This window comes from Pan paniscus, chromosome 15 (genome assembly GCF_029289425.2).
Source record: "Pan paniscus chromosome 15, NHGRI_mPanPan1-v2.0_pri, whole genome shotgun sequence".
NCBI lineage: Eukaryota > Metazoa > Chordata > Mammalia > Primates > Hominidae > Pan > Pan paniscus.
Genome location: NC_073264.2, coordinates 94,360,626 through 94,387,866, shown reverse-complemented (window position 1 = coordinate 94,387,866; position 27,241 = coordinate 94,360,626). Strand labels below are relative to the sequence as shown.

General features: G+C 43.6%; 2 protein-coding genes and 1 pseudogene across 3 annotated transcripts; 2 read left to right on the top strand and 1 right to left on the bottom strand.

Moving 5' to 3' along the window:
* Nucleotides 1–955: 955 nt before the first annotated feature.
* UBR7 (ubiquitin protein ligase E3 component n-recognin 7) lies at nt 956–23,109 on the bottom strand. Of its 2 annotated transcripts, XM_003832792.5 has the most exons (11): nt 22,698–23,109; nt 20,187–20,320; nt 19,441–19,501; nt 18,021–18,116; nt 15,168–15,221; nt 14,869–14,974; nt 11,423–11,631; nt 10,797–10,946; nt 9,754–9,916; nt 7,803–7,864; nt 956–3,228 (listed from the first exon to the last, which is right to left on the bottom strand). In XM_003832792.5, exons 1-11 carry the CDS (start codon nt 22,845–22,847, stop codon nt 3,136–3,138), a joined length of 1,278 nt encoding a protein of 425 aa, XP_003832840.1. In that variant the 5' UTR covers nt 22,848–23,109; the 3' UTR covers nt 956–3,135. The 2 variants fall into 2 exon arrangements, with proteins under 2 accessions (XP_003832840.1, XP_003832841.1); XM_003832793.5 differs by lacking the exon at nt 20,187–20,320 and having other exon boundaries at nt 22,698–23,038.
* LOC129393852 (large ribosomal subunit protein eL20-like) lies at nt 3,243–7,714 on the top strand (annotated as a pseudogene).
* GON7 (GON7 subunit of KEOPS complex) lies at nt 23,102–27,241 on the top strand. The gene is made up of 2 exons (XM_003832794.5): nt 23,102–23,309; nt 26,353–27,241. Exons 1-2 carry the CDS (start codon nt 23,102–23,104, stop codon nt 26,445–26,447), a joined length of 303 nt encoding a protein of 100 aa, XP_003832842.1. The 3' UTR covers nt 26,448–27,241.

Here is a 27,241-nt window from a genome sequence, read left to right as displayed (position 1 = left end):
GGAGTTGTGGGGAGGCCAAAGATGGGCCACTATACTGGCTTTTTGGGTTGCTTTTATATTTACTTAGAAATAATGGCTACTGTGTAGGGTGGACCTCACATTTTCCTCAGGATGTGGGGCTCCAGCCCTCTCTCCCTCTGCATGCAGCAGTACCTGAACACTGTGACTGGTCACAGCCCAGCCCATTGCTTTGTTCTGCTGTTCATCTAGACCCCAGTTATTAGACCCCAGGGGGTATGGTGAAGTCGGGGGGATGAAGGAGCTCTGCTCGGGGGACCTGGGATCAGGCTGCATTTTACAGAACAGCAGAATAATGAGCTACCCATTGTCGTGAACCAGTCCCTCTGCTTTGAGGGCAGGACCTCAGGGCAGGAAGAGCTGTTAGAATACACCATTACGTTTCTTTTGAAGGATGAGGTCTCACTCTGTTGCCCAGGCTGGAGTGCAGTGAGTGGCTGGCTATTCACAGGTGCAACCACGGCACTCTATAGCCTCCAACTCCTGGGCTCAAGCAATCCTCCTGCATCAGCCTCCCAAGTAGCTGGGACTACAGGCGTGAACCTCCCTGCCCGGCTCTATGCATTTTTTCTTTTTTTTTTTTTTTGAGACAGTCTCGCTCTGTCGCCCAGGCTGGAGGGCAGTGGCGTGATCTTGGCTCACTGCAAGCTCTGCCTCCCGGGTTCACGCCATTCTCCTGCCTCAGCCTCCCGAGTAGCTGGAACTACAGTCGCCTGCCACCACACCCAGCTAATTTTTTGTATTTTTATTAGAGATGGGGTTTCACCATGTTAGCCAGGATGGTCTCGATCTCCTGACCTCGTGATCTGCCTGCCTCGGCCTCTCAAAGCGCTGGGATTACAGGCGTGAGCCACCGCGCCCGGCCTGCATTTTTCTTAAAACCTGCAGAGGGAGGCTGTGTAGACTTAAATATACTAAAAACAATCTGAAAAGCAACTATTTTGTATTGGTTTTATTTAAATTTTACAGAAACCTGATCAGAGTTAAGTATGTAATTATAAGTCCAGTAACAATTTCTACAAAAATGCACATACAATGCCAGAACTCCTTAAAAGCAACTAATATCATATTTGTGTTTTGCATAAAACATGCATTAATATGTTGGCCAAAATCAGTCTCTACAAGAAGAGACAGTCCAATACAGTCGGTAAGAAAACTAGTTGTGAACAACAGGTAAAAAAAGAGGTTTCCAGTTAATGTGAAAGAAGGAATAGTACCTTTCATAAAACAAGCCCTTCAGCGCTGAGTTAACTGATCGGTACTATTGTGCTGCACGTAATGTAACACATCACCTCCAAGACTTGGTCCTGATTGGTCATAGGAAGTAAGGGACTTTCTGGTAGTTACATCAGATATTTGAGAAGATTAAAAGTTTTCCGGACATGATGGTATACTAATAGTGCAACCTTGCAAAAAGGGTTCGAAACATTGTCAGACTTGGAAGAGTTCCCCAGCTTGATAAACAACCTCAAAGACACCCCAAGCCTTTGAACGGAGCCCTCTGCACAAGGCCAGCTCAGGGCTCACCAGCATGTCCTGTGGCCACAAGACCTTCCAGCTCCACATACCACCCTTCGTGAGGATCTGTAATTAGGAGCCTGAATGCCAAAGAACATGGTTGTGCCATTTCTTTGAGGCTTTGACTTTTTATAAGGCCTAGTTCATCTCATCCAGGGATTGGGCACTCGAATGAATACATAGATGCTGGACACATTAGGAGTATTAATATACATGGTGGCCCCACAGCCTGAAATGCTTTTATTAACATACATCAAGGTGTGTCTCCGACTGTCAGGAAAGACCTTGTTCCTCCAGAGGGAGAGAGAAGCTGAGGGTTCTCTATGTATCACAAGGCATTTCCTACATAGACTGAGGGGTGTTAAAGAGATCTCATATCAACTGAAAGGACTTCCCCTCAAATGTGGGGCTCTGTACAACCTTCCATGAGGATCTTCAAAACAAAGATCTCATAGTCGTTAGGGAAGTGGCGGTGGACATTAACATTATATACACAAAACTCATCATTCGTGCAGCCTCGGGCCTTGTTTGTAATCTCTTCCACAGTCTGTCTCTTCCAAAACAGGGCTCCCTGCCCTGCTTATTACAAGTAAGCTAAGTCAGGATCTGTTTTCTTTAGCAGATTCAAGGGGGAAAAATAATAATTTATTGGGGTTCTAATAACATTTTCATAACAGAATATCAAAATAGGTCCATTTTTGATATATGCTTATGAATATCCCTGATAATATCAAGAAATCCAGAGGACTTCGTAAACCACCAAGATTTCACAGGGGTGAGACCCGGTCTGTTTTCTAGGCAGCAGAGAAGGGACTAGTATACGGGCAAATGTTCTCCAGGAAGCCCTGTGAGCACTACAGTACTGAAATTCTAATTCTAGTGCCAGTAGAATCATGAACGAAAATTTCACTTGAACTGTATTAGTAAAATTCATAACAAAGGCTTGCTTCCTCAACCCTGTCATCTGTTAATCTCTCCGCCTGTGACAGACATCCAGACCAGAAAACCATCAGTCCTGGCTACTCTGGAGGTTGGGCCTAGAGAAAACAAGCCCCAAGATCCTTTCTAAGCTATGACCAAACCTCAGAAAACAGGGACGTGAAAGAAGGAGCAGACCAGGCTTGAGGAAGCTTTGACCCAAGGCACCACGATCATAGGGGCGAGGGGACCTGTAGAGGTTCTAGGTGACGGGAAGAGAGCCTTCCGTGATGCCTGCAGAGGAGGTTCTGGAAGGCAACAGCTCTGTGGCAAAACACACACATCTGGGAGTGAAATAACAGATCATTAAACAAGACACCAATTTGCTTTCTCAAAACAAAATCAAACTTAAAAACTCTGCAAATAACCCTGGGTGCACTGGAGTAGGAGTACACTGGAGAAGTCTGTGGAATGAGCTGCATTAGCTGAGTCACAGAGGACGCTGGCTGTGAAGTCAGCATCCACACTGTGGCTACTGCAGCTAAAGAGAATGAAGGGAGCGCGAGGCCTCTCCAAACAGAGGAGGACGGAAAGGGGGCCAAATGTGAACCACACCTCTTTTATTCCAAGAATGGGAAGCGCATTTTCATTGGCTTGAATGAGAAAGCTTCATACCCCACTCTAGCTGCAGTAATACTGCATCCCATCCACTCTTCTTCTCTTTTTTGACTGAAACTCTTCAAAGAACTGCTGAATGTCCTCTCTCTTAACAACCTGTTGATGAAAAGCAAAGATTATGAAAGAGAACTAAGTAACAGAATCGCAATACGAGGCCACAGCATTCACAAACAAGTCAAATGATACTGTTAAGAATTATGTTAATGTGCAGTTAATGATACCATCTCCATTTTCTATATATATATATATATATTTTTTTTTTTGAGATGGAGTGTTGCTCTGTCACCCAGGCTGGAGTGCAGTGGTGTGATCTCGGCTCACTGCAAGCTCTGCCTCCCGGGTTCACACCATTCTCCTGCCTCAGCCTCCCGAGTAGCTGGGACTACAGGCGCCTGCCACCAAGCCCGGCTAATTTTTTTTTGTATTTTTAGTAGAGATGGGGTTTCACCATGTTAGCCAGGATGGTCTCGATCTCCTGACCTCATGATCCGCCGGCCTCGGCCTCCCAAAGTGCTGGGATTACAGGTGTGAGCCACTGTGCCCAGCCTACGCCTGGCTAATTTTTAAATTTTGTGTAGATACGAGGTCTCACTATATTATCCATGCTGGTCTCAAACTTCTGAGCTCAAGTGATCCTCCTGCTTCCTCCCAGAATGCTGGGATTACAGGTGTGAGCCATGACACCCAGCATGTTTATTTTTTACTAAGGTAACACATGCTTATTGTTAGGAAAGAAGGACAGTGAGACAAGGAGAGTGAAGGAAAGAGAAAGAAAAATAGAGCACGTGAATGAATTCGAGCAAAAAGGGAAAGAGATAAAGAGAAAGTAAGAAAGAGGGGTATAAAGTGAAAACTTCCCTCTCATTCCCTAGTAAGTGCGGCTACCATACTCAAAACAGCAACTTGGAATAATGCTAACTTGGAATAATTTTCTCAGACCAGTAGCTGATACACCAGTTTCATAAGCACCAACAGTAATACTGCTGCTCAACCAGTGAGGAATCCAAACCCCTAACAGATTCAGGATGCAGAGGCTGAACACATCCTGAAATGACTGCAGCTCAAAATTCTGATGTACTTGGCTAAATGGCACGGGAATTTACACTTAACAAAATGCTAATAAATAGGATACTTGCAAGTTGCAAAATGAAGGATCTGTCCCTACCCTGGATTACAAACATTAGCCACGGAAAGCCCGTAAGTAAAAGGAAATATCTCTAGCAAGGATACTGTAGGAGGAGACCTAACAACACACAAATGAGACTGTGCAGCTTTTGGTTTCTGGATATCCTCAAATGGTCACAGCTAACGTGCAGAGTAGAAACGCTAGTGAATAAATACTTGGGTTCAATAACAAATCAGTTTTTTAATTTATTTCAGAAAATGTGTAGTTTCTAAGTTTATTAATTATTATTGCTTTTTAGAGACAGGGTCTCGCTCTGTCACCCAGGCTGGAGTACAGAGGTGTGATGATAGCTCATTGGAGCCTCAAATTCCTGGGCTCAAGCGATCCTCTGATCTCAGCCTCCCAAGTAGCTGGGACCACAGGCACACGTCACCATGCCAGCCTAATTTTTTTTTTTTTTTTTTTGTAGAGGCGGGGTCTCATCATCTTGCCCAGGCTAGTCTTGAACTCCTGGGCTCAAGCAATCCTCCCACCTTAGCCTCCCAAAGTGCTGGGATTCCAGGCATGAGGCAGTGTGCCCAGTCTAAGTGGGTTTTTTTTTGTTTTTTGTTTTTGTTTTGTTAGATACAAATATTAAATAAAAGGCAGTCCACCATCTAAGAACAGCTAGAACTTATTAACATTATCCCTATGGACAAATACAACCAAAGCAGATAAGCTTTATGGCAACCTGAGGTTTTGTTTCTCTTTCTGTGAAGATCTGGTTAATAATGTCATGGAACAAACAACAAAAACACCACATTTTTCTCACCTTTTAAATTATCTGGTCAGATAAAAAATTCTCTCCTAAAGACTCCTAAAGAGTGGCGCTAGTGATAACAAGGACCCAGATGTTGAAGATACCTGTGAAGACCTTGAGTAAAAGTCTCCAATGTGCATGAAAAAGAACATGCCTAACTTTTTTCTTTTATGTAATTTTAAGTATATGTTTGTGATAAAATTAATAAAGAAAACCGACCACACAAAAGAGTGGAGGTGCAACAGCACCAGCATCAAGAGGGCATGCCTGCACACTATTTGAAACACCTCGAATGTCCATTGACAGTTCAGAGGTTACCACACTGAGGCAGAGTGCCCCATTACACCCATGAACATTCTTAGTTCTAGCACCAAAGAAGCTTAAGTCTGTATTAACCAGAGGATAGTCTCTGCAACAGAAACAAGAATAACTACATTAAGTTTTAAGAACTGTAGGGAAGGCTGGGCGAGGTGGCTCATGCCTGTAATCCCAGCACTTTGGGAGGCCAAGGTGGGCGGATCTTAAGGTCAGGAAATCGAGACCATCCTGGCTAACACGGTGAAACCCCATCTCTACTAAAAATACAAAAAATTAGCCGGGCGTGGTGGCGGGTGCCTGTAGTCCAGCTACTTGGGAGGCTGAGGCAGGAAAATGGCATGAACCTGGGAGGCGGAGGTTGCAGTGAGCCAAGATCACGCCACTGCCCTCCAACCTAGGCGACAGAGCAAGACTCCATCTCAAAAAAAAAAAAAAAAAAAAGAACTGTAAGAAAGTAGGAATTGTTCTGAGTGATAGTGAATAAGTCTCTAAAAACTGAGAAAACCACTTAGAAGAAGGCTCTTTTAACTTTACAATTCATTTTGCAGAAAGGCAGCAGGCAGCACTGTGATCCTGTCCAGAAATTCAGGCAGTTAAATGTTCTTCCCACATCTATGACAAAGAAAAAAACGACCTAGCCTTTTGCGGGTGGTGGCGAGCATGGAGAGGACACCATGAAGGCCTCGGGCACACTATGAGAGTACAAGGTGGTGGGTCACTGCCTGCCCACCCCCAAATGCCACACACCGCCCCAATACCACATGCGAATCTTTGCGCCTAATCACGTCATCGCCAAGTCCCGGGACTTCTGGTACTTCGTATCTCAGTTAAAGAAGATGAAGAAGTCTTCAGGGGAGATTGTCTACTGTGGGCAGGTGTTTGAGAAGTCCCCACTGCGGGTCAAGAACTTCAGCATCTGGCTGAGCTATGACTCCCGGAGTGGCACCCCCAACATGTACCGGGAATACCGGGACCTGACCACCGCGGACGCTGTTACCCAGTGCTACCGAGAGGTCTATGGGCGCCCGGCACCGCACCTGGGCCCACTCCGAGATCCTGAAGGTGGAGGAGATTGCAGCCAGCAAGTGCCACCAGCCGGCCGGCCATCAGGCAGTTCCACGACTCCAAGATCAAGTTTCCCGCTGCCCCACCGGGTCCTGCCCGTCAGCCCAAGCCACGCTTCACCACCAAGAGGCCCAACACCTTCTTCTAGGGGCAGGGCCCTCGTCCAGGTGTGCCCCAAATAAACTCAGGAACGCCCCCCACCCCAAAAAAGAAAAAAAAGGAAAAAATGACCTAAAGTAGGTAGACAGAGATGACATCTTCTAAGAAAGCAGGGCTCAAGCCAGCCTCCCAAGTAGCTGAAACTACAGGCACAAGCTGCCATGCCCAGTTCTTTTTTTTTTTTTGAGATGGAGTCTTGCTCTGTCACCCAGGCTGGAGTGCAATAGCACAATCTTGGCTCACTGCAACCTCCACTTGCCGGGTTCAAGCGATTCTCCTGCCTCAGCCTCGGAGTAGCTGGGATTACAGGCACCCGCCCTCATACCCAACTAATTTGTGTATTTTTGTAGAGACAAGGTTTCACCATGTTGGCCAGGCTGGTCTTGAACTCCTGACCTCAGGTGATCCGCCCACCTCAGCCTCCTAAAGTGCTGGGATTAAGGCGTGAACCACTGCACCCGGCCACCATGCCCAGTTTCTATTCTAAACTATGGAACTTAGAATTCCAGAAAATGGGTCTGGTGTTAATTTTTCCTGTCCAGTCATTTTCCCCTCCCCCTCCCAAAGATCCATGCTTCAAGGTCAGGATCAGCAGAATCAGTACTGCGGATTCCTTCCAATGACCTTCTGCTAAGCTACAAGTACTCTCTCAGAGGCTGTGGGACTGCGCCCTCCCATCATTCCTCCCGGCTTAGCTGGGGTTGGTAAGGACTGCCAATGTAACTCTGATGTTTCACTACCTCTTATTCATTTCCCTTAGCCTGCCAATTTGCTCAAAACAGTCCCTGAATTCAACTCTCAAGTACCCACTTAAGTCGCAGTCATTTTTTTTTTTGAGATAGGGTCTTGCTCTGTCGCCCAGGCTGGAGTGCAGTGGCGTGATCTCGGCTCACTACAACCTCTGCCTCCTGGGTTCAAGTGAGTCTCCTGCCTCAGCCTCCCTAGTAGCTAGGACTACAGGCGCCCATCACCACGCCTGGCTAATTTTTGTATTTTTAGTAGAGATGGGGTTTCACCATATTGGCCAGGCTGGTCTTGAACTCCTGACCTTGTGATCCACCCACCTTGGCCTCCCAAAGTACTGGGATTACAGGTGTGAGCCACCGCACCCCGCCAGTCGCAGTCATTTTTAATCGTCAAAAGAAATAAACCCTTCATTCAAAACTTACAGGGCTATGATTAGAATTCTTTAACTCAACATACCGTGCCTTCATCAGCAAATCTCTTGAGATAGTCTTTAAGTTCAGTCTTCAAATCATTGTATTCTAAATCAAAACCACAAAAGTATTTAAGTTTAGATAAACCATTTGCTTTCAAAAACAAAATATTCTTTGCCATTGACACCTGAGTCTGTTAATAATGTAGTCTAAATAAAAATTTTCTTAAGTGAAAGCTGCATAGAAACTCGTTCCCAAATTATCTGTACTTCTACCATGTTGATATGAGACCCTTTTTCATTAAAAAAAAAAAGCAAAATTTTTTAAAAAGCACAAAAAGCAGAGATATCCTAATCCTATAAAGATTAAGAATTTTTAAAAGGGCTTCCTATTTCTCTGGAATTCTGGTAGCTGAAATAACCTTGGACTTGTTGAATATTTAATTTAATTTATTTTTTGAGATGGAGTCTCACTCTGTCACCCAGGTTGGAATGCAGTGGCACGATCTCGGCTCACTGCAACCTCCGCCTCCCGAGTAGCTGGGACTACAGGCACGCGCCACCATGCCTGGCTACTTTTTTGTATTTTTAGTAGAGACAGGGTTTCACCACGTCAGCCAGGCTGGTCTTGAACTCCTGACCTCAGGTGATCCACCTGCCTTGGCCTCCCAAAGTGCTGGGATTACAGGCGTGAGCCATCGCGCCCAGCCCAAACAAACTGACTCACTTAACAGTTTATATTATGTACAAGGTACCTTGAGGGCTACAAGTATCTTTTAGGTGCATCCTCTATCCTTGAAAAGTTTTTACTCTAATAAAGGCAAAAAGAAATTAATAATTATAAATAAAAGACAAGGCCAGGTGGAGTGGCTTGCACCTGTAATCCCAGCGCTTTGGGAGGCCGAGGCAGGTGGATCACCTCAGCTCAGGAGTTCGAGACCAGCCTGGGTGACATGGTGAAACCCTGACTCTACTAAAAATACAATTAGTGGGGACCGGGCATGGTGGCTCATGCCTGTAATCCCAGTACTTTGGGAGGCCAAGGCAGGTAGATCACCTGAGGTCAGAAGTTCGAAACCAGCTTGGCCAACATGGTAAAACCTTGTCTCTACTAAAAATACAAAGTAAATTAGCCAAGCATGGTGGCAGGTGCCTGTAATCCCAGCTACTTGGGAGGCTGAGGCGGGAGAATCACTTGAACCTGGGAGGCAGAGGTTGCAGTGAGCCGAGATTGCGCCACTGCACTCCAGCCTGGGTGACAGAGTGAGACTCCATCTCAAAAAAAAAAAAAAAAAATTGGGGGGGCGCAGTGGCATGCATCTGCGGTCACAGCTACTTGAGAGGCTGAGGCAGGAGAATCACTTGAGCCTGGGCAGCAGAGGTTGCAGTGAGCCGAGAATGCACCATTGCACTCCAGCCTGGGCAACACAGCAAGACCCTGTCTCAAAATAAATAAATAAATAATAAAAGACAGAAATGACTGATGCCATAAAAGGCACATAAAAGTGGTGGCATCCAAGTGGAAATAGCTGGGATAGAAACCACTGAAATAAGTTTGGCCTGCTGCAGCTGGGTGGTGGTGGGGGGATGTAAAAGCCTTCAATCAAGGGTTTGGGGGTATTTTCTCCTCTAGTGGTTTCCTGTGACCCACTGAAGCAACCTCAAGAACTGTCAAAATGGTGACATGCCTTGCTCAAAAACATGACACATAATGTCCAAAAATTGTTTCAATGGATGGAAAATTTGCATTCATCCATCTACCCTTAATCAGAATAGCATATGTTGTGGTTTCTCAAGCATGTAATTATTCTAGCATGTAACTCTGATTCAATGGTAAAAGCAGCTGAATACCCACCAATATGAAAATCAAGCAATGGTTTAAAATTCAAAATTTTAATTCTTTGTATTAAATTAAAAATATAGGTGTTTACTGCCCCCTTTATATTTTTTTTACATAGTGAAGGAAACTATGAATTTTCACACACACACAGTATTTACCACAAATGAGCTCCACTTGCTGGACTCTATTCATGCTGCTAAGGGTATCCATTAGGGGATCGCTCCTGTCAGTGGCCTGGGCAATCTTGCCTTTGTTTTCGTAAGCCAGAACTGTGTCATATTCATCTGTCAGGAACAAGACATCTAGATCTCCATACATTTTCTTTAGGGAAAAAAAAAAAAAAAAGAAAGAAAGTTTCCCCATTAGAACTGTTTATCATTCTCAGAAAGCCAATTTCCTGAGAATCACTAAAAATGTAATTTTTTTATATTAAGACCTAGAAAAACTGGAGCCTCTTTAACACAGAATTGCTAGAAGGATTTATTCTTTTTGCCTAAATTTCTTTCAGAAATCTCCCAATTTCCCAGATGTCATATGGTCTATGAGATCTTTATTTAAAAACCATTGATTTACTGTAACTTTTTTTTTTTTTGAGATGGAGTTTCACTCGTTGCCCAGTCTGGAGTGCAATGGCATGATCTCGATTCATTGCAACCTCTGCCTTCTCGGTTCAAGCGATTCTCCTGCCTTGGCCTCCCAAGGAGCTGGGATTACAGGCACGTGCCACCACGCCCAGCTAATTTTGTATTTTTAGTACAGACAGGATTTCACCATGTTGGTCAGGCTGGTCTCGAACTCCTGACCTCAGGTGATCACCTAACTTGGCCTCCCAGAGTGCTGGGATTACAGGCGTGAGCCAAAGCACCTGGCCAATTTACTGTAACTTTCAACCAGTGTTTCCAAGCAACTTTGATAGAACAAAGATAAGTAAACTAAAATTAAAATAAGTAAATTTAAACTACTGCATAATTGTCCATTTCTTCCACAAACATTCCAACTGTAAGTACTATGTCATAAATTTGCTTAATGTAAAAATTTTGAGGGTCTCCTAAACATTAATTTCATAAATATATTGTTCAGGTGTTCTTTTTATTTTCCTTTCTTCCTCTGGTACAAAAATTGAATTTTTTCCCCAGGTGTTCTTATTTTGGGGCACCAGTACACAAAACATGCTAACACTGAACACAATCAGATACTTTACCATACAGTCTTGGCAGGTACACAACTTGCTACGCCAGTTCAGGGGCCAATAGGTGGCAGTGTCTTTCTTTATAAGCTGCTTAGCTTTAAGCTCCTGAAGTTTGCAGCCAGATTTTGATTCTGCGTTGAGGCTTTCATTCTTAAACACTGTCTGAAATAAAATTAAGTTTTGAAGCATGTTTTTTAAACTACCATAGTTTTCATAGTTTAGATTTTGTAAAGAGATTTCTTTAGGCAAAGGATAAAATTGAAATCCAAAGCCATAAGTTTACAGAATTAATTCCGCTTCAGTTTCTTTTTTTTTTTTTGAGATGGAATCTCGTTCTGTCGCCCAGGCTAGAGTGCAGTGGCATGATCTCGGATCACTGTAACCTCCGCCTCCTGGGTTCAAGCAATTCTCCTGCCTCAGCCTCCTGAGTAGCTGGGATTACAGGCATGTGCCACCATGCCTGGCTAGTTTTTGTAATTTTAGTAGAGATGAGGTTTAACCATGTTGCCAAGGCTGGTCTCAAACCCGTGACCTCAGGTGATCCGCCACCTCAGCCTCCCAAAGTGCTGGGATTATGGGCATGAGCCACCGCGCCTGGCCCAGTCTTATTTCTTGATGGCTCGTACTTCACACATTACCTGGAGATCAGATTCAGAACTAGAGCCGGCACATGGTTCACTGTTCTGCTCTACTTTAACCTCCCGGACATCATCCTTTCCCTGTTCTGGAACATCCTCTTTGAGGGTACTATCTTGATGCTCTCCATTTTCAGGTTTGATAACTTCCTGATCACCTATTCCATCAATGTTCCGCACCAATCCATCATCCTCAGTGGATATTTTGGTTACTGTGAGTTCAAAGAAAAAGAAAAACACATACACACATATCCACTGACCTAACGGCCAATAAAGTCCCAACAGACAATAAAATCACTTATTCTATTTTTTTTTTTTTTTTACAGACAGAGTCTCACTCTGTCGCCCACAATGGAGTGCAGTGGCATGGTCTTGACTCACTGCAACCTCTGTCTCCCAGGTTCAAGCAATTCTCATGCCTCAGCCACCCGAGTAGCTGGGACTACAGGTACGTGCCACCATGACTGGCTAATTTTTTGTATTTTTAGTAGAGACGGGGTTTCGCCATGTTGGCCAGGCTGGTCTTGAACTCCTGATGTCAAGTGATCTGTCTGCCTCAGCCTCCTAAAGTGCTGGGATTACAGGTGTGAGCCACCACATCAGGCATACAATAGCTTTTGCTATTTTATTTTTTTTTTTTTTGAGATAGAGTTTCGCTCTTGTTGCCCAGGCTGGAGTGCAATGGCGTGATCTTGGCTCACTGCAACCCCCACCTCCTGGGTTCAGGCAATTCTCCTGCCTCAGCCCCCTGAGTAGCTGGGATTACAGGCATGCACCAGCATGCCTGGCTATTTTTTATTTTTAGTAGAGACGGGGTTTCTCCATGTTGGTCAGGCTGGTCTGGAACTCCTGACCTCAGGTGATCCACCTGCCGCGGCCTCCCAAAGTGCTGGGATTACAGGCATGAGCCACCACATCTGACCTAAAATCACTTTTTCTGATATTAAAATATTTCAGAATCTGGAAAAAGAGATTAGTCCACCGTAGTCTCCGAAATACTGAGAAAGAAAATACCAACGCTTCTTTAGGTTATGTCTGCCTAACCCAAAGAATTCAAATAATTAAACAGTTTATTTGAAAATATCAATCACTGCTTAAGCACTTTACACATAAAGGAGAAAATATTGTACTGTACTTGTTAGAGACAGAATAATACAAGAAGCAGGAGGAAGAGATTGAATTGTAAACACAGACAGAAGGGTAATTTTTTAAAAACAGCTTTTCTTTATGGGAGGAAGAAATAAAAAAAATGATGGGTGTAGTGGCAGATATACTCTGAGACAGAGAAGAGAAACGATAGGGGAGCTCACATTGGAAGCCAGCATTTCAATGTAATAGGAGATGAAGCCATCTGCTGATGGGAGAGGAAATGAAAGGAGAGGCAGGAGATCAATTTAAAAAACCCAATTAAGCTGGGTATGGTGGCTCACACCTGTAATCATAGCACTCTGGGAGGCCAAGGCGGGTGGATCACCTGAGGTCAGGAGTTCGAGACCAGCCTGGCCAACATGGTGAAACCCCTTCTCTACTAAAAACAGAAGAATTAGCTAGGCATGCTGGCGCATGCCTGTAATCCCAGCTACTTGGGAGGCTGAGGCAGGAGAATTGCCTGAACCCAGGAGGCATAGGTTACAGTGAGCAGAGATTGTGCCACTGCACTCCAGCCTGGGCAACAGAGCAAGATTCCGTCTTGAAAAAAAAAAAACCCCAACGAATGAGAACTACGCATAGATAGGTTCAGCATCTGTGGACAGTGAGAGAGATCACTGGAAAGGGTGTGAACAGAAAGGGAGCAGCACTTAAGAACTCTGAGGCAAACTGGCCGGGCGTGGTGGCTCATGCCTGTAATCCCAGCACTTTGGGAGACCAAGGCGGGCGGATCACTTGACATCAGGAGTTTGAGACCAGCCTGGCCAACATGGTAAAGCCTTGTCTCTACTAAAAATAGAAAAATTTGCCAGGTGTGGTGGCATGTGCCTGTAGTCCCAGCTACTCTGGAAGCTGCGTCACAAGAATCGCTTGAACCCAGGAGGCAAGGTTGAGGTGAGCCGAGATAGCACCACTGTACTCCAGCCTGGATAACACAGTGAGACTCTGTCTCAGAAAAAAAAAAAAAAAAAAAAGGCAGAAAAGCAAAAGAACTCTAAGGCAAATCTAAAGTGTAGGATGAGATCGGAGGTATGGCTATGCTGCTCATGGTTTGTATAGTGAACTGGTCTCTAAAGATGAGAAAGGCAAGAAATTATGAAGCCTAAGCAGCAGATACTATGAGTAACTGCCACCTTAAAAATAAAGAAATACATAAAGCATTACCAATAAGATAGTTAATGCCTCAGGACCATTCATTAATTAGTTGTTTTGATTTAATTTCTTAGTGTATAATAAAAGCACCAGATAGACTGGGCATGGTGGCTCATGCCTGTAATCCCAGCAGTCTGGGAAGCCAAGATGAGTGGATCACTTGAGCTCAGGAGTTCAAGACCAGCCTGGGCAACATGGCGAAACATTGTCTCTACAGAAAATACAAAATTAGCAGGGCATGGTAGTGTGTGCCTGTAGTCCACTTTTATAAAGGCACTAATCCCATTCACGAGGGCTCTGACTTATAAAAGAGGCCCAAGCGAGCTTGTTTGCCCCTTTTAACAGGTACGGACACGTAGAAGGATCCGTCTATGAGGAATGGGCCCTCAACCAAACACTGACTCTGCGGGCACCTGAATTTTGGACTTCCCAGTCTCCAGAACTGTGAGAAATATCTGTCTATTGTTTATAAATTACCCAGCCTAAGGTATTTTGTTTTGGCACCCCAGACAGACTAAGACACCACCTCCTCCCCAACTGATACCATGTGTTATAATTAACAACTTATTTCAGTTCTATTTATCTTTCAAAATCCCATTCAAAAACTGCCTCCTCCATTCTCTAACTCTGGTCTCATCAATACTCTGCATCATATCATTTAAGTATAAATTTGTTTTTGGTAGTATCCCAACAAATCTATGCACCTTGTGGAGAAAGAACACATACTATTCTTTTTTTTTGAGGATGGAGTCTTGTTCTATTGCCCAGGCTGGACTGCAGTGACGTGATCTCCGGTCACTGCAACCTCTGCCTCCTGGGTTCGAGTGATTCTCCTGCCTCAGCCTCTGGAGTAGCTGGGATTACAGGCAAGCGCCGTGACGCCAGGCTAATTTTTGTATTTTTAGTAGAAATGGGGTTTCGCCATGTTGGCCAGGCTGGTCTCGAACTCCTGACCTCAGGTGATCCACCTGTCTTGTTGGCCTCCCAAAGTGCTGGGATTACAGGCGTGAGCCACCATGCCTGGCCAGAACATATACTATTTTATAACCACAGAGCCCAGTTAAAAATAGTTGCTAAAAATTCTGAATTGAACATACAAATTTCACAAGCACAAGTTTGTGGCACACCAACTTCACAAAGATACCTACCTGCCAATTGTGCAGCATAAGCCCACAAAAAAGAACAACGTTTCATGCAGGCCTGGCATACCATCTCCTGAAAATCCCCACTCTCAGGGGGAATGGCACCAAGATGCTGTGAATATAGAACACCAAAAATTTTCTTGTGATTGCCAAATTGTCCAAAATGCCCATTATTTTATAAATACTGTAATAATACACTGATCATATCATTAGAATTTATTTTTAGAAGACTAATTATAATGTAAAATATAACCTTTATCTTTTTGTGACGACAATGGTTTCAAAAGGTGGAACATTTTCCTTACCCTTCCATGGAACCAGTCTTCACAGACTACGCACTGGATCATCTCATCTGGAATCTAACAGAGAAAAGCAGTTTGTTAAGGATTACATTGAATTTGGGAACATGGAAATAACCTGGCACACAGTAAAATAAGATACTAAATATTTGTTCTACATGAACTGGTGTTCCAAAGGCTTACATTGAGATAAGCACTTTACAAACAATCTCAAGGCTCTTTCACATCCGTTACTTAATATCTGATTCTCACAAAACTGTGTAGACAAGGAGGGCATTCCCATTTTATACAAAACTCAGGCCCAGGCAAGTAATGTGAATGGACCAGTGCAGACAGTGACAACTGGGACTTTTTACCACACCATCCTTTAATACAATACTCAGTTGTATTACTGTATAAGGATGTTCACTCCAGCCTTCTTTATAATATTGAAAAATCAGACAATGCCTTTCTGCTGCAGAAGAACCATCCTGCCAAGTACACTGAAAAGTAAATGTTATGAAAAACCTCGATAGATAACTCCTCTAATTTGAATAAATTAAATAATTAAATGCTGGCCCTAGGAAAATAATATACCAAAGGACATAGACTATTTTGGGGATGATTTTCTTTTACTCCCAGGCTCTCATAACTGTTAATTAACATCCCAATGTTGTTCTGTCCTTTTCCTATTGTAGGCTTCTTAAAGGGAATAAAAAAGCACATATTGTGGAACAGGAGGAGCTGTAACACTTTACCACATGCCTTAAAATATCCAGTTTTGGCCGGGCGTGGTGGCTCACGCCTATAATCCCAGCACTTTGGAAGGCCAAGGTGGGCGGATCGCCTGAGGTCAGAAGTTTAAGACTAGCCTGGCCAACATGCTGAAATCCTGTCTCTACTAAAAATACTCAAATTAGCCGGGCATGGTGGCAAGTGCCTGTAATCCCAGCTACTCAGGAGGCTGAGGCAGAAGAATCGCTTGAACCTGGGAGGCAGAGGTTGCAGTGAACTGAGATCGCACTACTGTACTCCAGCCTGGGTGACAGAGCGAAACTCCGTCTTAAAAAAAAGAAAAAAAAATCCAGTTTTAAGGTTTTATTTTTGTTAACTCAAAGAGACTTTCAATCTGTCCCTCTATATAATTTGGTTCAATAATTATAGTTCCAACGCAATTAGAAAGCAAGGAAGAAGGCAGAAGACTAATATCTCTAAAGACAAAAAGTACTCTTTCAAATCAGTAAATACCCAGACAAAACCCAAACCAATCAAAACATGGACTGAGGATATGAAAGGACAATTCAGAGAGAAGGTTATTATGGATGTCCAATGAACTTATGAAAAGATGCATAACCTCACTTATCATCAGGGAAAGAAAAAAAAATTTAAGATACTATTCTTCGGCTGGGCGCGGTGGCTCACGCCTGTAATCCCAGCACTTTGGGAGCCTGAGGCGGGCGGATCATGAGGTCAGGAGATTGAGACCATCCTGGCTAACAAGGTGAAACCCCGACTCTACTAAAATTACAAAAAATTAGCTGGGCGTGGTGGCGGGCACCTGTAGTCCCAGCTACTCAGGAGGCTGAGGCAGGAGAATGGCATGAACCTGGGAGGTGGAACTTGCAGTGAGCCGAGATCGCGCCACTGCATTCCAGCCTGGGTGACAGAGTGAGACTCCGTCTCAAAAAAAAAACGAAAAAAAAGATACTATTCTTCATTTATCAGAATGGCAAAATTTTCAAGAACTGGTAATATGCAAGGTTGACAAAAGTGTTGGGGAAAAAACACTATCATATACTGTTGCTGGTACAACTTTTTTGACAGATATGATCACAATTTTATTTTATTATTTATTATGATTATTATTTTTTGAGACAGGGTCTCGCTCTGTCACCCAGGCTGGAGTGCAGTGCCGCAATCCCAGCTTACTGCAACCTCTGCCCCATGGGTTCAAGTGATTCTTGTGTCTCAGCCTCCCGCGTAGCCAGGACTACAGGCATAAGCCACAGTGCCCGGCCAATCACAATTTTAAATGCCACAAATACACTTTGATCCATCAATTATACCGATCCATTCTACATAAATACTTGGAGTATACTCAGTTGTATTACTGTATAAGGATGTTCACTCTAGCTTTCTTTATAATATTGAAAAATTACACAATGCCATTCTGCTGTAGAAGAACAATTAGGTTGACTAACTTATGGCATATGAAATTATAGGATACTCTGCAGCAGTTAGAAGGGGTAAGTGTGTTTTGTTGACATGAAAGAATGTCTATGATATACTGGTGAGAAAAGCCAGCTGCAGAAGTCAGTGTACAGAATTTTCACTTCTGTTAATAGAAAGGAAACTACACATTGAAACACACATTCACTCAAACACTTCTATGTGCACAGAAAAAGGACTAAAAATATACACACCAAAAGTGTTAACAGTGGTTATGCCTGGGAGGTAAGAGGGGCAGAAGTGAGGAAGAACTCGTTTTGAATTTTGCATATACTTCTCATTGACGTTTTCAAGAGGATGCTGTTTGTATACCCCATTTTTTTGCGTAAAGAGACAAAAGAAGTTGAAGGTCATTTCTTAGAAAGTGTTTGGGGGCTGGGGGAGGCAGTCAGGGAAGGAGAGGAAGGGAAGAAGCTCTGGCTTTGGGAAAGTCCTCTCCAATATTTCATTCTTATGATGTAAAAATGAAAAGAATGGTTGAGATGTGTACCAATTATAGATCCAACCCAGATTCATAAGAAAAGATAAATCTAGAGCCCTTTCACCATCCCACACTGCCTCTTGAAGAGCCAGAGGCTCGGATATGACAAGCGGTTGAGGAATCAAGGCTAGAGGGGACACACTCCCAGGTTTAACTTCCAATTCTCTTACCTCGTCTTCAGGATCAGGATAAGGTCTCTTGCAAATGCAGTACAATCCAAAAAAGTTGTCATTGTACTTATTGCCAGAATTTACCTTTGCTTTGTCCTGAAATATAATATTGATTTCAATAATAATATGGTCTAATTTTAACTATAATTTCACACATTATAAAATTTATGCATTCAATACATTTCCACATTATTTCCCCCAAGATGCTGATCTTTAATTTTCAAAGTAGGAAAAAAAAAAACTCACTACCACTAAAGGGATACTTTTTTCAGGACACAGGGAAAAAATAATTTTTTTTTGTTTTTTTTTGTGGTAATTAGGAGAAATTAAATACACCTATTCAATAAAATGGAGATAAAAGTTAATCATAAATATTAATTATCAACCTATGTGAACTGATATTGGCCTGGAATTTCAAGGTACTTCTTTTTTCTTTTTGATAGAGATGGGGTCTCACTATGATGCCCAGGCTGGTCTGGGTTCAAGCCATTCTCCCACCTAGGCCTCCCAAAGTGTTGGGATTACAGGTATGAGCCACCACGCCCAGCCTTATTTATTGGTTTTTCTTTTTCTTTTTTTTTTTTGAGATGGAGTCTCGCTCTGTCGCCCAGGCTGGAGTGCGGTGGCACAATCTCGGGTAACTGCAACCTCCGCCTCCTGGGTTCAAGCGATTCTCCTGCCTCAGCCTCCCAAGTAGCTGGGATTACAGGCACGCACCACCATGCCCAGATAATTTTTTGTATTTTTAGTACAGGGGGCGTTTCACCATGATGGCCAAGCTGGTTTTGAACTCCTGACCTCAAGTGATCCGCCTGCCTCGGCCTCCCAAAGTGCTAGGATTACAGGTGTGAGCCACCGTGCCCAGCCTATTTATTGTTTTTGTTTGTTTGTTTTGAGATGGAGTCTTGCTGTTGCCAGCTGGAGTGCAGTGGCGCAATCTCGGCTCACTGCAACCTCCGCCTCCTGGGTTCAAGCAATTCTCCTGCCTCAGCCTCCCAAGTAGCTGACCGAGTAGATGACTGGGTGCCACCATGCCCAGCTAATTTTTGTATTTTTAGTAGAGACAGGGTTTCACCATGTTGGCCAGGATGGTCTCGATCTCTTGACCCTATTTATTGTTTTTAAGTCATATCCACTGCTTTAAAAGCCTCAGAGAATAAGTACAACCAATATAATTAAACCTGAATTACTTTCAAGTACATCTCTCCCCCAAACCTTTCGTATTAATTACCATCTATCTTGTAGGCTCTCAACAGTTTATACAGTTTTTCTAACAAAGTAAAAAATGAAATGGCCATCTGCAAAGAATAAGCATAAGAACTTCTTTTTTTGGAAAATACAGGTATTTGTTTTTTACCCACTCTGGCAAATATTAACCTCAGCTGCTCTAACTGCATTTATAGTTACAGTGCTTACTTACAGGAAGTAATTTGCATTCCAAATTTTTAAACTTGCTGTTTCCACAATCACAACGAAAATTTCTGAAAAAAGGAGGAAATAACAATTTTATTTTTCTTTTTACAAAATCCAATTTAAAATTTCTTCAAGCATTCAAGCACATAGTAAGACTTCACAATTCTGGAAATTAATATGTACAAAAGCAAATATTTATATCACATACAAACACACAAGTAAAATGATGGCAGGGAAAGATAAGTGGTTTGAGTTTGTACCATATTATGTTTTTAAAGGCTCTAGAAACAACTCTCTCCAATTATATAAAATAATTACATTAAATTTCATTAGTGCTGGGCGAGGTGGCTCACGCCTGTAATCCCAGCAGTTTGGGAGGCTGAGGCGGGCGGATCACGAGGTCAGGAGATCGAGACCATCCTGGCTAACTTGGTGAAACCCCGTCTCTACTAAAAATACAAAAAATTAGCCGGGCCTGGTGGTGGGAGCCTTTAATCCCAGCTATTCGGGAGGCTGAGGCAGGAGAATGGCGTGAACCCGGGAGGCGGAGCTTGCAGTGAGCCTAGATCACACCACTGCACTCCAGCCTGGGTGACAGAGCAAGACTCCGTCTCAAAATAAATAAATAAATAAATAAATAAATTTCATTAGTGTACAACTGCTTTGCATGAAAAAACAAGATTAGGAAAAAGTGTAGATGGGAAAGAATCTATACTTCAAAAGCATTAGTAACAATCTCTTGACTATGTTTACCTTTTTGTGTATAGCTCAAATAGTTTGTGACTTCCATGACATTCATAACTGCAAGCTAAACAAATTCCTGCTGGTTCTTCTCCCTCTGGGGTGCAGGTACTACAGGCATATAGTGCTTGTCTCTTTACTGAGCCCTGAAAGCCCCCAAAATGGAAAAGAGAATTAATGTAGTAGCATGATTTACCTAATACCCACACTAGGAACTGAAAAATAATTAAAATCAGATTATCTGTGGTCAAGATCTTTCTGTAAAAACCATTAAGACTAAAAAGTTTACACAACAGAGCATCAACCAAAACACAGTTGCGTTGCATGTTTCATTTTTATACTAGTGCTTTTTTTCATGCAAGCACTTTTTTCTTTCTTCCTTATTTATTTTTTGCAGAGATGAGGTCTTGCTATGTTGCCCAGGCTGGTCTCAAACTCCTGGGCTCAAGCAATTCTCTGCCTTGGCCTTCCAAAATGCTGGGATTACAAGCATTAGCCACGACACAAGCCAGCACTTCTTTCTTAAAGTGATAGGAAGTCTGAATTTGTCAATCAGCTGTGAATAAATGGATCTGTTTAATCATTTTAATATGTGAAAACACAGGAGCATATGTATAGGCTTATGTAAGTAACATCACACTTTCATCCTGGAAAATGTTTGTAAATCTACCAAAGAAAGAATCAACACATGCAAAGAATCCCTTTGATTTTTAGGAGATGCATGCTGAAGTATTTAGAGGTATAGTGTCATCGTGTCTGCAACTTATTTTTAAATAGTTCAAAATTTTAAAACAGCAAATTTTAAGTAGAAAAGGAGATAAAACAAATGTGACAAAATGTTAAAAAGTGAATATGTAGGCTGGGCACGGTGGCTCACGCCTGTAATCCCAGCACTTTGGGAGGCCGAGACGGGTAGATCACCTGAGGTCAGGAGTTCAAGACCAACCTGGTCAACGTGGTGAAAACCTCATCTCTAGAACACCCCATCTACTAAAAATACAAAAATTAGCTGGGCGTGATGGCAGGCGCCTGTTATCCCAGCTACTCGGGAGGCTAAGACAGGAGAATCACTTGAACCCAGGAGGTGGAGGTTGCAGTGAGCGGAGATCATGACATTGCACTCCAGCCTGGGTGTCAAGAGTGAAATTCCATCTCAAGAAAAAAAAAAAAGTGAATATGTATAAGAGGTATAGTTACCTTCCTCTAGGAAGGAGGAAGATAGATAAGGAGGCTTCCGGGATGCCAGTAAGGTTCTATTTCTTTTTCTTTCTTTCTTTTTTTAAAGTTCTATTCCAATAAGCCTTTTGCACTCCTAATGTTCTATTTGTTGATCTGGGTTGTGGGAACACGCACACTTTCCTTTCAAGCTGTGTACATGATTTGTGCAAATTTCCGTATTTTTTTTTTACCAGAAAGAAAATATTAAGGAATCCATTTTATAAAGGTAACTACACTTCAAAAATAGTTTACATATAGACATAACTTTTTTCTTTTTTTTTTTTTAAGGAAAGCAGGGGAAAAATTGTTTTAGTGGTGACCAAAGGTTTTAAAATACCTGGGGCTATGTCTGGATACCAGGTTTATTCAACAATCTAGCACTTTGCAGTGTAAACTAACCTTGGTCAACAACGAGAACTGGTATTATGATCTCAGTTCATACCACATAATGAATGCAAGTCTTTCCCCTCATCTCCCCAGTGTTCCAATCCACCCCTCTTCCTAGGTAACCCTTCTTCCTACCAATTCTCATCCTTTGTCAGTCTTCTTCCTACCCATCCTTTTCCATTTTTGTACCTCGAAGTATAGGGTGAGTCACTAAACACCACATCACACCCCCTCAAACACTTGCTCACTCACAACGTCTTCCAAATGCCAAATAGATCCTTTTCTCCTCTCTCCCCTCCCTTGCCAGAGCCACTTGCTGTTCTGTTTCCGGTCTATTTCCAGGGGAGGGGGGCAGACTGCAGATAGACATGGGTACTTGCTTCATTTTGCCAAAAAAAGAAAGAAAAAGTACTAGCTAGCACTTGTCCAACTAAATTGCAGAGGAACTGGCTGTCAAGGAGCTCACCGCAAATCCCTATGGATTTGAAAATCTCTTTAACCTGACTCTCCCATTCGGTCCCTAATAAATAAATAAATAAATAATCTTAGGATGGGAAAATCAGGGACAAAGATGTCTGGATCTGAGAGGTCGCGGGGTGGTTTCGTGAAAAGCAGTGGTGCACCAAGAAGAGGCTGGAGAGGACGGACAGAGCAGCTGCTCCAGGGCCCTTCCTGGCGGGCCGGACAGAGTTGGAGAGAGGGGAGAGGGGGGCCCCTGCTGGACACAGGCTGAAGGGGGCCCAGGAGGTTGGGGATAAAAGCGAAGGGTGGGCTTGGGGTGAGGAAGCGGCAGACTAACGGCGGCCCCGGACCACCACTGGGGAGACGACTGCGGCAAGGCGGGAATAGGGACAGCAGGGCCGGGAAGGGGAGGTTCGGCGGGAGCCGGGGGAGAGGAGGCCCGGGCCGCGCGCCCACCTGAGAGTAGGAGCACTTCTCGGAGTCGCTGCCGCCCAGGACAGCGCACGCCTCATTCTCCAGCTCCTCGTCCTCCTCAAGGACGTCGACCAACGATACCACGGGCTCCAGCTCCGACTGCCGCCCAGCGGCGCCCTCGGCTCCGGCCATCCTCAACTGTCAGCCGAACAGCGGCTCGGCCCCGGCGGAGGCGGGAAAAGCGGCCGCGAGGGGCGTAGCCGGAGGAGGTGGGGCCCGAGTGCCAGGAACCAATGACAAGGAAAAAAAGCGAAGGAAGGGGGAGGAGCGACTTCCGACAAACGGATGTCACTCCTCTCCCTTCTCCCGCCTGCGCCGGCCGCGGGCTGATTTCCGCCTCCGGGTGGCGCTTCCCGGTGTCGTGTTCTGGAAGCTTAGCGGTCACCATGGAGCTGCTGGGAGAGTACGTCGGGCAGGAAGGGAAGCCGCAGAAGCTGCGGGTGTCCTGTGAGGCGCCGGGTGACGGCGACCCTTTCCAGGGCCTGTTGTCTGGCGTGGCCCAGATGAAGGACATGGTAACGGAATTATTCGACCCTCTGGTACAGGGGGAAGTGCAGCACCGGGTGGCGGCGGCTCCAGACGAGGACTTGGACGGTGAGCTCTGAGACGGTGCTGCAGCGACCGGAGGACGGGGCGGGCGCCCAGGGGAAATTGGCTTGGGGAGCCCGTGTAGAGTGGCAGACTTGGACAAAGTGAGCCTCGAGGAAAGAAGAATTGCATCTAAAAATTTTTGGCGGGCTAGGCGAAGTGGGGCTCACGCCTGTAATCCCAGCACTTTGGGAGGGCGAGGCAGGAGGATCACTTGAGGTCAGGAGTTCCAGAACAGCCAGGGCAACATATCGAGACCCGGTTTCTATTATTATTTTTAAAATAATTTAAAAAATAAAAATTGTTGGCATTTATCACTATATTTATTTGGGCTGCTTCTACTCAAGCGTTTCCACAACTCATCACTATTTAATTTATTTCACAAAAAAACGTGTCGAATGCCTACTATTATGTGCCAAACCCTGAGCTGAGCCCTGGAGGAAGAATGAGGTGAATGCGACTCAGTTCCTGCCCTTGTGAAACACAAGGGGACTAGACAGGCAGACACTCTTATTAAAAGTGGAAGTGGGCCGGGCTGGTGGCTCACGCCTGTAATCCCTGCACTTTGGGAGACCGAGGCAGGCTGATCACGAGGTCAGGAGTTCGAGACAAGCCTGGCCAATATGGTGAAACCCTGTCTCTACTAAAAATACAAAAATTAGCTGGGCGTGGTGGCATGCTCCTGTAGTCCCAGCTACTCTACTCGGGAGGCTGAGGCAGAAGAATCGCTTGAACCCTGGAGGCAGAGGGTGCAGTGAGCCGAGATCGCGCCACTGCACTATCGTGGGCGACAGAGCGAGACTCCGTCTCAAAAAAAAAGAAAAAGAAAAGTGAAAGTGGTTCTGTGGTCCTCTGTAACTGTTGCAAACCCAGACACCCTAGGAAGTCTTCAGAAAGGATAAGACTTTTGAGCTGGGTGTTGAATAAAAAGGAGTTTTATCAGGTGTGAAACTACAGACATACTTGGAAGAGTACAATCTATCGCAGAGTAGGAACAGGTTCCAAAGACTGGGACAGACTTCATTTTATCACGTATTAACTCCCAGAGACTCCCTTGCCTTTCCAGTTTTGTAGGTGCAGTTTGAAAGTAGAAACATGAAGTTTAACTGCATTATTTTTTTAAAATTGCCTCGAATGCAGAAATAGGCAGGTACTTTTTTTTTTTTTTTGAGACGGAGTCTAGCTCTGTCACTCAGGCTTGAGTGCAGTGGCACAACCTTGGCTCACTGCAACCTCTGCCTCCCCGGTTCAAGCGATTCTCCTGTCTCAGCCTCCGGAGTAACTGGGATTACAGGCGCCCGCCCCCACTCCCAGCTAATTTTGTATTTTTAGTAGAGACAGGGTTTCACTGTTTTGGCCAGGCTGGTCCCGAACTCCTGACCTCGTGATCCACCCGCCTCAGCCTCCCAGAGTGCTGTGATTACAGGCGTGAGCCACCACACCTGGCCAGGCAGGTACATTTTAACCGTCCTGAGCTGAAAAACCCAAGAACTAGATATTAGAGTCAGGATTTACAATTCTGTAAGAAGAGCCTAAACTGTACTTTCCTTCCATCTTGGGAAATACATCTTGATAATATGGATGTTGGCTATAATCAAAAAGAACAATAACAAGTGTTGGCTGGAATGTGAAGAAATTGGAGACCTTGTACATTGTTGGTGGAAATGTAAAACAGTGTAACCACTGGGAAAAAGAGTTTGGTAGCTCCTCAAAAAGTTGACATGAAGTTACCATATGACCCAGCAGTTCCACTGGTAGTCCTCCCAAGAAAACTGGAAACGTATGTTCACACAAAAACTTACACATGAATGTTGATAACAGCAGCATTTATAGTAGCTAAAACGTGGAAACAACAATTGGCTGGGCTTGGTGTTGCGCCTTTAGGAGGTAGGAGGATCATGTGAACCCAAGAGTTTGAAGCTGCAGTGGGCTGATTGCTCCACTGCACTCCAGCCTGGAGGACAGAGTGAGGCCTCATCTCTTCATCTCTAAAAATGATAATTTTAAAAAATAGAAATAATGCAAATATCCATCAACTGATAAGTGCATTAACAAAATGTGGTATATCCATACAATGGACTATTATTAGCCATAAAAAGTAATGAAGTATTAACATGTGCTACAACATGAATGAACCTTGAAAACATTATGCTAAGTGAGAGCCAGACACAAAAGGGTACATGTTGCATGATTTTGTTTATATGAATGTACAGAATAGGCAAATCCATAGAGATAGAGTAGATTAGTGAGCCAGGTGCAGTGGTGGGCACCTGTAGTCCCAGCTACTCTAGAGGCTGAGACAGGAGGATCACTTGAACCTGGGAGTTTGAGTCTAGCTGGGCAACATAGCAAGACCCTATCTCTAATAAGGGGGAAAAAAGTAGATTAGTGGTTGCCGAAGGCTGAGGGGAATGGAAAGCGACTGCTAATGGGCATATCATTTCTCTTTGGAGTGATGAAAGTGTTCTAGGTGATGGTTGCACAAGCTAGTGAATATACTAAAAACCACTAGGCCGTACACTTTAAAAGTGTGGATTTTGGCTGGCTGCAATGGTTCATACCTGTAATCCCAGCACTTTGGGAGGCCGAGGCGGGCGGATCACGAGGTCAGGAGAACAAGACCATCTTGGCCAACATGGTGAAACCCCGTCTCTACTAAAATGCAAAAAATTAGCCGGGCGTGGTAGCGCGTGCCTATAATCCCAGCTACTTGGGAGGCTGAGACAGAGGAATCGCTTGAACCCCGGAGGCGGAGGTTGCAGTAAGCTGAGATCGCGCCACTGCATTCCAGCCTGGCGACAGAGCAAGACTATCTCCAAAAAAAAAAAAAAAAAGAGTGGATTTTATGATGAATGAACTAATATTTCCAAAGAGGACAGTGATAGAAAATAAAGATTTTAAACATTGAAATTCTCAAAATCATTTTAATCTAAAATGTGCAGGTTTTATTAATCCCTAAAGTGAAAGTCTCGTTATCAACCACTTTAGCTATATGTATTTCTTTCAGCCATAGAACATATTGTCATACAACAAATATTTATTTTAAAAGGTGATGATGAAGATGATGCAGAAGATGAAAATAACATTGATAACAGAACTAACTTCGATGGACCATCTGCAAAACGGCCAAAAACACCGTCTTAACAATAGCCTTCATGACATTTAAAAGATGGCTGTTGTATCCTTATTGTCACACTAGGACATTTAAGGAAGACTTATGCTCTAATTTGGAAAAGCATTTGTATTGTTCTCCTGGGACAATTTTGTCAAAGAGAAAACTGATTTTTCTGTTTCTAGCAAAGATAGTAAAGGCTTAGAAATAAAATCTGTTTTCTTGAGAAATAAATTTCAGACCCTGGAAGGAAAATAGAACACTTCATAATGTATAAAATCCTCTAAGTTGGCAACTGAATTTTTATCATTGTTTTCTATTTTTAAAATAATCATTGATTTGTGTGATGTCTACATCTTTTAACTTCTGGTTCTGTTATAAAGAGTACATGTCATGGTTCATAGGCAGTAACATTTCAGAGAACTGACATGAACAAGTGGTGAAAATTGGGCATTAAATATAAAAATAACAGTTCTTCATAAATAGAAGGAAAATAAGGAAATAGAAATACCGAAGAGAAAGGAGAGTCCTTGAAAGAGACCCAAGGAAACCCTGAATTCATACCCATGTCAAATATGCACATCTCCTGAGATGATGCCACTTGATGAATGTGCATTAGTCTGATTTATCATGTACCTTAAGAGAGCCAGATGGGGTATGTTTTTGTGCTGTGGTATGGTATTTATACAGGTAAAAATATAAGGCCTTAAGTAAACAATCTGCATTAATTACAATTTGGATATTTCCTCTCCTCCTGTAGCCATACTTTGATTTTGCTTTAAAAAGATTATTGAATCCTTTTAAAAATATATATTCCTAAAATATG

What these genes read in the sequence shown, in the direction of transcription:
- UBR7 (XM_003832792.5), bottom strand. Translation starts at nt 22,847, where the DNA reads ATGGCCGGAGCCGAGGGCGCCGCTGGGCGGCAGTCGGAGCTGGAGCCC. An exon ending in AAGACTGGTTCCATGGAAGG is followed by an intron (nt 14,975 to 15,167) that starts GTAAGGAAAATG and finishes CTATATTCACAG; the next exon opens with CATCTTGGTGCCATTCCCCC. An exon ending in GTTCTGAATCTGATCTCCAG is followed by an intron (nt 10,947 to 11,422) that starts GTAATGTGTGAA and finishes ATTTTATTTCAG; the next exon opens with ACAGTGTTTAAGAATGAAAG.
- GON7 (XM_003832794.5), top strand. Translation starts at nt 23,102, where the DNA reads ATGGAGCTGCTGGGAGAGTACGTCGGGCAGGAAGGGAAGCCGCAGAAG. An exon ending in TCCAGACGAGGACTTGGACG is followed by an intron (nt 23,310 to 26,352) that starts GTGAGCTCTGAG and finishes TTATTTTAAAAG; the next exon opens with GTGATGATGAAGATGATGCA.